At 40.9% G+C, this 10,644-nt stretch overlaps 2 protein-coding genes across 2 annotated transcripts; one reads left to right on the top strand and one right to left on the bottom strand.

Moving 5' to 3' along the window:
• Nucleotides 1-10: 10 nt before the first annotated feature.
• commd9 (COMM domain containing 9) lies at nucleotides 11-3,296 on the bottom strand. Its single transcript, XM_070907928.1, has 6 exons — nucleotides 3,236-3,296; nucleotides 2,530-2,646; nucleotides 1,961-2,100; nucleotides 878-912; nucleotides 657-760; nucleotides 11-174 (listed from the first exon to the last, which is right to left on the bottom strand). The coding sequence occupies exons 1-6, from the start codon at nucleotides 3,287-3,289 to the stop codon at nucleotides 37-39; spliced, it is 588 nt and encodes a 195-aa protein (XP_070764029.1). The 5' UTR covers nucleotides 3,290-3,296; the 3' UTR covers nucleotides 11-36.
• Nucleotides 3,297-4,120: 824 nt separating this feature from the next.
• sh3gl3b (SH3-domain GRB2-like 3b) lies at nucleotides 4,121-9,069 on the top strand. The gene is made up of 10 exons (XM_070907076.1): nucleotides 4,121-4,165; nucleotides 5,124-5,192; nucleotides 5,291-5,363; nucleotides 5,575-5,718; nucleotides 6,596-6,729; nucleotides 7,034-7,192; nucleotides 7,494-7,597; nucleotides 8,192-8,316; nucleotides 8,412-8,504; nucleotides 8,858-9,069. The coding sequence occupies exons 1-10, from the start codon at nucleotides 4,121-4,123 to the stop codon at nucleotides 9,067-9,069; spliced, it is 1,158 nt and encodes a 385-aa protein (XP_070763177.1).
• Nucleotides 9,070-10,644: the final 1,575 nt, after the last annotated feature.

Raw genomic sequence — 10,644 nt, 5'->3', positions numbered from 1 at the left:
ATCAGTTGTTTGAAAGGGGGGGGGGGGTTTGAGTCCTTATTTCCCAGCGACCACAGACAGCTGGTCTCTGATGCGTCCCAGTCCGTCCAGTATGGTGTCCAGAGACTCCCTGCCCAGCTCCACCGTCACCGTGGAAACCGACTCTGTGCCTGCTGACAGACAGGGATCCTCCATCTGAAAACACATCACATATACAAGATTATGACAAGCAACGTAACAGACGATCAGGCACATTAACCTGATGATATGATTCGATTACAGTGGCAGTACACCTAAAGATGATCACACAATACACCGATTAATAAACAGATTCATAATAAATAATAATAATTCTAATGAAAAGTGGAAAGTAAGAAAATATTTGTTGTGATCTGGGTGAAGGAAGTTCTGCTTTGAGTTGGTTTGTATGTCTTTTTATTCATTTGTGAATACTGGTTTTAGTTCATGTTAGAAATTGACAGAAAGTCACATGACCTCAGTGCGCGGAGATCACATGACCTCAGTACGCAGAGATCACATGACCTCAGTATGCAGAGATCACATGACTGCAGTACGCAGAGATCACATGACCTCAGTATGCAGAGATCACATGACCTCAGTATGCAGAGATCACATGACTGCAGTACGTGGAGATTGTGGTTCAGGTTGGGACCTACCTTGAGCTGAACCAGACAGGTCGGGACGGACATACGACTGACTGAGTCTGAGCTGGTCACCATGTCGACCCTCCAGTCCAACTCCTTCAGCTGGGGGAGAGAGACTACACACACACATAAAAACACACACAAAGTTTAGAGCCTAACACACACACACACACACACACACACACACACACACAGAAGTATGTAAACATGAATATGAATGAATATGGACTCACTCTGATTACTGAGAGATTCTGTTCTCCATGTTGGACTGAAAAACATCAGAGGGAAACATGTGACATCATTACAGCCTGTAGTTACATCATATTTAGCCAGCCAATAGGAAGAAGAGGAATCAGTAATACTTTAATTTACACATCTGTAATTTATCAATAATTTCCTCTGAAGGGTTCTAGAAAGAAGAATGAAATTAGTTTGTAATTAAAAGTGAAATTAAGAGAAAGTGTTCAACTGAAAACGTGGAATTTGTGAACAATTGTGGACAATTCAACAAATACAGAGAGTCAAGTTTCTAATGAAAAACTAATAATGAATAAATACTTACTTAAATTTAAAGTGAGACTTTCTTTTTCAAAGAAATTCCAGGTTTTTCAATAATTCGTTCCAAATTACATCCAGAAAACATCCTTTATTATTATTAGGAAATTATGGACCCATAAAATAAAGTGCTCCAGATGATCCAATCTATTAATGATAATTGGATTTTTTAATTTATTATGTGACAGTGTTGTATGTGTACGGAGACATCAAGTCGTGCTGTTTGACATCCAAAAACATCCTTTGAGTCATTATTTGACACCTACATTGCAGCATCAGTAAAAACCTAAATTTCTTCATTTTGTTTATTTTTAAAAGGACGACGCACATCAGTCAACTTCTCTTTACTGCCGTCCTCAAAACCAGTGAAGTGACGGGTTAAGAAACACAAACATGTGACAATAAGACACAAACAAAAGCACCAAATCCTGCTGAGCGTCAGGAAGCAGCAAAACACAAAGACCACATCCACCATTCAGTTCCTGCAGCCATGTAAAAGCAGTTTAAAGCAACACACATGATGGGAGGGCAGTAATTATGAGGCTAATTGATGTTGACGATGCAGATAAATGATCATCTGTTATTTGCGACTCACAGCAGACAAGTGTAAATGCTATTTATAATGTTGTAAATCCAACAAATCCTGAACAGTTTGGTTCATTAACACTGACATTAAAACAAGCGTGATGTTGTGGTACAGGCGTGGTGCTGTGAGCGAAATGGACCCGGAAGGATCGGTGTGGGTCTTTGGGGGAGCTGACCTGTTCTCCAGCAGGATCTTGGTGATCAGGTTCTTCAGACTGGAGTGGAAAGATTCGGGGAAGAGAGCGAGGATCTGCTCAGGAGAGCTGAGGTTGTAGAAGAGGACGTGTTGAGACAGAAGGTGGAGAGACTGAACCAGCTGCAGGGAAAACACACACGTTTGATCTGTTTGTTCTGTAGTCCAACATCTGTATCGGCCATTGTAACTGGATTAATTTTGTCTGACAGCAACCTCTTATTTCTAGTTACCTATTTCTATATTTCCCACACCCTTTTCTCCTCACTGCAGTGTGCATTCAGATTCTTGTGATTCTCAGAGCGGAGCATTAAACAGGTTTTACAGATATTATTGTTCATCTATAAATCAACTCTTGCTCTGTTTCACAGTTGTGGAGGCTTGAAATCTAAAATGTAGATCCTGTATGATGGTTCCAGGTTTAAAAAAAGTCACCTCATATATTCCATTTGGTTTTTTGGGCACATCAAAAGGTTGAAATACAGATTTGACTGTCTGAGCTTCCAGGTGTGTGTGTGTGTGTGTGTGTGTGTGTGTGTGTGTGTGTGTTACCTGTGCAGCCTGGACTGCAGGGATGCTGAGTGTGACTGCTGTGGTCTCTGCCAGCCGGCGACTCGGACCTCTGTGACTCTGAACACAAACGTCTCTCACTGCGTCTTTAGACGGAGCCTCAGGAGACAACAACATCATCATCATCATCATCATCATGTGCACATCTGGAGACACTGTGGTCATGTGACCCGCTGAGCCACCCAGCTCTCCTTTAGCTTCTCAAAGGTGAAGATGAATTGAAGCTCTTTGGGGTTTTTGGACTGTTGCTCTGACGATACTTTATATTGTACTTTCACTTCACTACATTTGTCTGACAGTTTTAGTTACTAGTAAAATAACACATAATAAAACACATCCTAAGGTTTTTAATGCAGGACTTGAACTGCTAGTGGTGTATTTTCACAGTGTGGTATTTGTACACCACTGTACTGCTCACTCTCATATACATACACTTCATTCAGACTCACAAACATATCGGTTAAAAACGGTGCTAGATACTATCTGACAGTTAAAAGTAAAAAGTGTCTTTATACTTCACTACATCCATGAACATGAAGGCGCTGATGCTAGCAGGCTAATGATGAACTATCTCCTAATATTCAGCTGCGTTAATCAACAACAAACAGCCAACAATAAAATAAACAATAGACACAGTTTCAGCTCAAACCCTGAGAGTTTAAAAAGTGTCAATAAAATGGATCGATACCTTCAGGAGAAGCTGTAAGTTGTCGAAATGTTCGGGGGAAACAGCGGCAGCCATGTTGGCATGTGACGTTAGGTGAAAGTCACGTGACAGACAGATGGCGCTACTGCTCATGGGAAATGAAGTACACACAAGAAACATAACGCAAGAAATGTGACAGTTAATTGTGGCGGAAAACACAAACATGATACAATAAAAATAAAAAACATAACTTGATTAAAAAACGATTTCTATTAAATTTAACACCAACGACATTAACAATACTAGAACATATATACTAGAGTATAAGTTATACTTTTTCTGATAATAAAAACAATCCTATGAGCTAATGCCTGTAACATATATTTTATTAATACATACCAACAATAATTAATCATTTAGGTTGATATAAATAGCAATTGCTTTTTAAGAAACCAGTAAAAATGAACTTTTATTATAATGAAAATAACAACAATAAACTCGAACAGAATATAGACTAATGTGCCAATAAATTATATAAAAATAAAACCAGCAATACACCTAAAGAAATAATAATAATTTTAAAAAACATATTCCCTATAAATTGTGTAAAAGTGAACTTACATGGTGTGATATAGCCTCATTAGCTGAATGTTGCAGTGACAGACCCTGTAGCTTAATGACCATATATATACACGAGCCAGTGATTATACTGATAAACCTTATTTAAGACAAAATCTCGTCTTAGTAATACATTTATAGTAAGAAATAAGAAGTCCCGGAGGCTCCAGCCGGCGGGGCGGAGCGGCTCGGTGCAGTGACTCTCTGCGGGGGAAGGAGCATCTCACACGGGATGGAGCTTATCTGTTCCCGGCGGCAGCTCCACAGATCCCCGGCCGGCCGGCATTTGCGTCCGGTCCGCCGGTGAAGATGTCTGTCTCCGGGATGAAGAAGCAGCTCCACAAAGCCAGCCAGGTAACCGGGACACGCCGGGCCGCGCCGGGTTAAACCGGAACGATGTTTTAATAAATCTACCGGGGGATAGGATTCATATCAGTCTGTGGTTTTACTGCGACACAGGGCCTGCTGGTACACATATCGATCCGTCAGGTCACTATTAATCCATCAGTTTAGTATTGATCCATCAGATCATACAGCCACACTTATATGATCATTTTAACCCGTGATTTATGTTTCCATCTGCAAACCTCACCTGTAGTTTACCTGTTATCTCATAATACTGTTGTTGTTTAGCGTATTAGTTGTACTGCCAGTATTACCAACAGCTGCTTCTATAAGGGCTACTAGTATGATGATTACTACAACTGCTGCTGCTAGTACTACTTCCAGTACTACCACTGATACTGTTACCACAGCTCAGACAACAATACTACTGTCAGGCTACAGTTTGGTAAAAACGGGTGCTACTAGACTGGAGTACTCACATCCTTTAAATACCACAACGTAAAAGTACTTCACTGTAATTAGCAGGCCTGTATTTAAAATTGTAATTAAGTGAAAGTACAGTTATCAGGAATAAAATGTGATTACTTATTACAAAGTGTTGAATGTATTAATTACTTTCCACCAGTAATTAAAGAGTAAATCATCCCTGAAAATATAAGAGAGTGAGTAGAGAAGTATGAAGTGTGAAATGGAAAAAAGTACCTAAAAATCAGTGGTGGAGGAAGAATTCAGATCCTTTACTTAAGTAAATACTCCATATTTCCAATATTTCCCTCTGAGGTGTAGTGGGGTAGACATTGCATAAAATGGAAATACTCAAGTAAAGTACAAGTACCTCGAATTTGTACTTGAGTGAATTCCACCTTTGTATGAGACTAGTTGTAGCCTGCCACTACTTCTGCTACTATCACTGTAATGGATGCCTTTGATGCAACTACTGATGTTACTTCCACACCTGTTCCTGCAGCTGCTGAACGAGAGGCTGATGGGAGCTGAAGGAACCAAGATGGATGACGACTTCCTGAAGATGGAGAAGGTAAAACTGTGACCTCATCACTATGTGCTCATACGAAGACCTCCATCTGATCTGGACTGACTGCCTCCTCTCTCTCTCTCTCTCTCTTTCTCTGTCAGAGTGTCGTAGTCACCCACTCTCTGCTGGTCGAGCTGCTGTCCAAAACAACAGAGTTCCTCCAACCAAACCCGGGTAATAAACACTAAGTACAGAAGCAGGATCTCATATAGTCACACAACAGTAACACCTGTCTCATTCTCTCCAGTATTATATAGTAAATGTTTTTTCCAGTGATTTTATTTTGTTGTAGACAATGAAGGTCTGAAGATTATGAAAGTTGTTCAGGTTGGTTTTCTAATTTTCAGATCATCACTAACAAGTGAATGTCTTTGTGATGTCACAGCGTACAGAGCTAAACTGAGCATGCTCAACACGATGTCGAGGATTCGAGGACAGGCGAAGTGGACTGGTTACCCGCAGACGGAGGGCATGCTGGGAGATTGTATGCTGCTCTATGGCCAGGAGCTCGGAGCTGCTTCTGAATTTGGTACGATGTCAGTTTCTGCACAGCTGCGTTTCCATGGTAACAGTCAAAAATGGAGGAAAAAATGACATTAAACATGTAATGTAGCAAACTGTGAGAAAGGGAAGAGTTTTAGGGACTAATAACACCTTAAAAACCTATAAATGTTTTTTAAATTCCCGCTCCCACCAGACTCACCTCTGAATTTTCCCAGTAAGAAGAAACCTGCAACTTTTATTCTTTATTTTCTGATTTAAAAAGTCTTACAATGCATAACAAATGAGCCCTAATGAAACGTGAATTAGTTTAAACTACAGTCAAAGTTTGTTTACAGAATAAAGTCCAGTTTGTCAGTTTTTGAGTCCCTTGTCTGGTTCAAAGCAAACTGAGAATGAAATAAATCCCAGATTATGAACTTTGTAAATCGGATGTACACTGAGATTTTAATTTATTTTAATTTTAGTCTGCTTTAATTTTAACAGTTTTCTCACGGAATATAGTTATACATTGTTTTCTCTCTTTGCTTTCATTTTGTCGATATTTATTTCCTGTGTTTTGATAGTCAGTGAGCTCTGTAACTTCTTTTTTTTTATGGATGAATAAATTGAACCTTTGAATGTTTGTTTACAGTTTTCAGTATATTTGAAGTTTATAGTCAGTTTTAAATGTTTATTTGTTTATATTTTACTCTGCTGACTCTCTTGCTGCTTTTCCTGTTCTTTGTCTGTTCATCCTGCTTTTGTCCTCTGGTCCGTCCTCTGGTTGGTCCTCTGGACCGTCCTGTGGTCCGTCCTCTGGTTGGTCCTGTGGTCCGTCCTCTGGTCCATCTTCTGGTCGGTCCTCTGGTCTGTCCTCTGGTTGTCCTCTGGTCTGTCCTCTGGTCCATCCTCTGGTGGTTCAGGCGGTGCTCTGACTGGTGTGGGTGACGCTCTGCAGCAGGTTGCTCAGGCGAGGGACGCTCTGGATGTCAACATCAAACACACCTTCATCGACCCCCTGCAGGACCTCCATAACACCGAGCTGAAGGAGATCCGGGTGAGAGGAGGCTCATCAGGATGCTGTTGTTGGCATCATGGAAAGAAAACACGGAAATATAAAACTCATGTTCCTTTTCTTATTTGATATTGAAGGTTTCACAGTCTTGACTTTTATGACCATGAGGACAAAAATTCTGAGATACTGTAGAAAAAGGTTGTTTCGCAAGTTCACATTTTTGTCCAACTTTAGCACAAATATAATCATTGTATCCACAATACAACTGAAACTGAAACTGCTTTTTTGTCCAAATATTAAATAACCACATCTGTGTTTCTGATCTTTGCTCTGATTGGTTCCTCAGTTCCAGCTGAAGAAGCTGAACGGTCGTCGGCTGGACTTCGACTACAAGAGGAGACGAAGAGGGAAAGTCCCAGCGGAGGAGGTCCGACAGGCCTGGGACAAGTTCATCACCTCCAAAGAGCTGGCGGAGAGGAGCATGTTCATCCTGCTGCAGAACGACGTGAGTCGGATAATAAAACTGGAGTTAATGTTGGAAAATTCAATAAAGATGTAACAATAATGGAGCCTGTGAAGGACTTTAAACAGTAGTAACCCGCCCTGATGAGAACTGATGAGGAATGAAGCTGACCAATTTCTATGGAGCCGATTTGCATTCACCAAAAAAAAGAAATTGGAGACCTTATCTAGTAATTAGAACTCTGTATCTCATAATTGTGATTTGCTATCTCATAATTACGGGGAGATATCTCATAATCAGGAGATAACAGGTGTAGCACTGTATTCCGTGTTTCCTCCTGCAGGTCGATCAGCTCAGTCGTCTGGCAGCTCTGGTCGCTGCACTGCTGGAGTTTCACCGCAACGCCCACCGCATCCTGCTGGGTCTCCATGGCAACCTGCAGGCCAGGTGAGCCCATGTTCAATACCACTCACATCCACAGACCACAGTATCACCAGCGTCGATAAGATCCTAGATATATTACCCACGACAAATATTCATCTCATTCTGGCCGTTTGTAAACTGGCTTGTGTGGTGCGAGAGGAGCTCATGTATACCAAAAATGGAGAGAGATCCTCTGGGGAGCATGACTTTGTTTGGTAAACTTCATTGCAATCTTCCTATTAGATTTTGAGATATGTTGTGAACATTTTGGCCTGATGTGGGCAATAAATAAAAGTCAAGACATCCGGAGGGTTTATTCTCTGAGACCATGAATGAATCTCTGAGTTAAAATCCACAACAACCTGCAACTCACTTGAACGTATCTGTGTTCTGTTTAGTGTCCCTGCTTGGAGACTGAGATAAGCACATAATCCAGAGTCTGCAGCCATGCTAGCAGCTCAGTGAGGCTGTACTTAGACATAGCCTTGCTTTGAGCTAAATGATACAATGATAATGCTAACATGCTGATGTTTACCATAATGAATGTTAACACACTGTAAGTGTGCTGACGCAGACATGGCTGTAAGTTTTAAATGTTCTGTATATGTTGTGAAACAGGCTGACCGCTGCCAGTAACAAACCTGAGCGACGATTCAGGCCCAAAAAGTTCAGAATCAGAAGTGAACACAACGGCAGCATTGGATTTTACCACCAGCCGTCTGTCACATCTACAGTTTCCTCAGGTTACTCCTAAATATATAATCCCTTCACATTTCTCTGGAATAAAATATCTAATTGTATAAGATGTTGTACTTTTCTGCACATCTGTCTGTGACAGGAGAGCAGTTCACAGGGTTACCGTCCAGACCCGGCAGTCCCATCTCCTGTTACGGTAAGAAAATACTGACTGACGTCCACAAGCGACACAAAGGTGAGTTTGATGCTTCGTCAGAAGTGTTTTCAAACAGTATGTTTTGGTTTTGACAAGAGAGAAGACTTTAAAGAGGAAGATTAACTAGTCAGTTTGACAAATGTACTTCTGGTTAACTTCCTCTAACGCCTCTGATAAAGAGCAGCACCCCCGAGCTTTTCTATGAGACCATCTGGGACGAGGATGCAGACAAAATAAATTGTTAGCTTGTTGTCCTACTAGAGAAAAGTCTTTTCCACAGGTGCACATACAATAATACATCTTAAATCATCTTTAAACCTACTAACAGTAAATAGACAACAACATCCTTCATTAATCCTTCTCTCTCTCTGTGTCTCGTGTCTCTCGCCCAGCTGACAGTAAGCTGGTCCTGGACCAGCCCTGTTGCCGGGCAATGTACTCCTTCCACCCGAACCACGAGGGGGAGCTAGACTTCAGCGAGGGCGACATCATCGTCCTCACCAATCAGGTCGACGCCAACTGGTACGAGGGCACGCTCGGCGGCCAATCGGGAATGTTCCCCGTCAGCTACGTGGACGTGCTGGTGCCTCTGCCGTTGCCATGACAACATATCAGACATCCACAGACTCCACACTGAACGCAGGAATCAGACGCTGATCTGATTTCTGCTCAGCAGCAGGAGTGTGCTGTCGATGATATGCAACTTTTTCAGCTTCTTATTTGCACTTTTTCACAAGCGAATCAGCAGCCGACGTGTCTGTCTAACAGGAAAGGAAGGCCATAGTTTCTACTGTAGAGCACTTTAGTTTCTGAGCTCATGTTATTCTTTAAAAACACCAGCTGCTGAAGAGAAGCTCAGTCAGTAAATACGACATTTTTAGATGTTTCCCTTTAAGACTTTTAGCTTCATTTCCGTCACAAAGCTGCTCTTGCCTCTCACATTACTGCACATTTCTCTTTCTATACTTAGGCACACTTGAGAAATGCAGCCACATCAGTCTGATGCTATCTACATTTTTCACTAAGATGGATTGCAGACTGCTTTGAATAGAGCACTATTTGGGTGCATCCACTATGATGTACAATTTCATGATAAGTATAAATAAAAAAAATATTATTAAGTAAGTTTAATTTACGTGTAACAGCGTGGTGGGTGGTATTGTGTATTTTTGGCTGGCAGGACTAGATTGCTGTCAGTGTTTGTACGTTCTGCATGCACTTAAAGAAAAGTTATTGTAACTTGTCAGCACTTTATCTGAAGCTTTAACAGACTCAGGCCAGGAAATGCTTGTTAAACAAACAAATACACAATAGAAAATGCTCAAATTATATTTTGCCTTTGACCTGAGATGTCAAACAGATTTTCTGTAGATGAATTTGCGCAAAGACATAATCAACTGTAATGACAGGAGCATTAAGAGCTTAAAGAGTTTAACACTGACCCTCCATACAACAGAGATTAAACACAAGAAAACGATGCAGGGGCTTCAAGAGGCCCCTCTCATTTTATTCAAATTCTTCTAAAACACATTTGTAAGAAATCAAATGATTACAAACCAACTGACACGTGGAAAAACTGTGGCCTTGTTGCTATGGAGGCCCACGAAATACCTGATTTAGATTGCAGCAAATGAAAACTCAACAGTTTTAGGAAATAGCACATTCAAGGGGCCGTAATAGTGTTTCTGCACGTTTTGGTTCAACACTAAATGGAACTCATACAACCAGATCTGTTGTTGTTTATTGTAACAAACATAAACTTAAATGCTGTAGTTAAAGGAGCAATACAACGGTTTGGGAAAATATTGAAGATGGATATAAATTTCATTTCTGTGCGTCCAGTACAGAGACAGGACTCGTTTATCTCTGTGCAGTAAAAGTATAAGGTAGCATAAAATGGAAATTCTCAAGTAAAGTGCAAGTACCTCAAATGTATACTTAAGTACAGCACTTGAGTAAATATACTTTGTTACATTCCACCACTGGTTGTTGGAAGGTGTATTTTTTTTTGTGCATTTGTTGGAGCTAGGCTAGCAGTTCCCCCCCGTCCCCAGTCTTTGTGCTAAGCTAAGCTAAACACAGCTTTCTGCAGTGTCTGTGGACACTGATGAAACTGAAATCCGTCTTCTCATCTGGCTCCTAAAGTGTTAGACTCTTCCCGTTATAATAAAGTAGTTAT

The sequence above is a fragment of the Enoplosus armatus genome, chromosome 6 (genome assembly GCF_043641665.1).
Source record: "Enoplosus armatus isolate fEnoArm2 chromosome 6, fEnoArm2.hap1, whole genome shotgun sequence".
In the NCBI taxonomy this organism is placed as follows: Eukaryota; Metazoa; Chordata; class Actinopteri; order Centrarchiformes; family Enoplosidae; genus Enoplosus; species Enoplosus armatus.
This window is presented reverse-complemented; position numbering and strand designations above follow the sequence as displayed.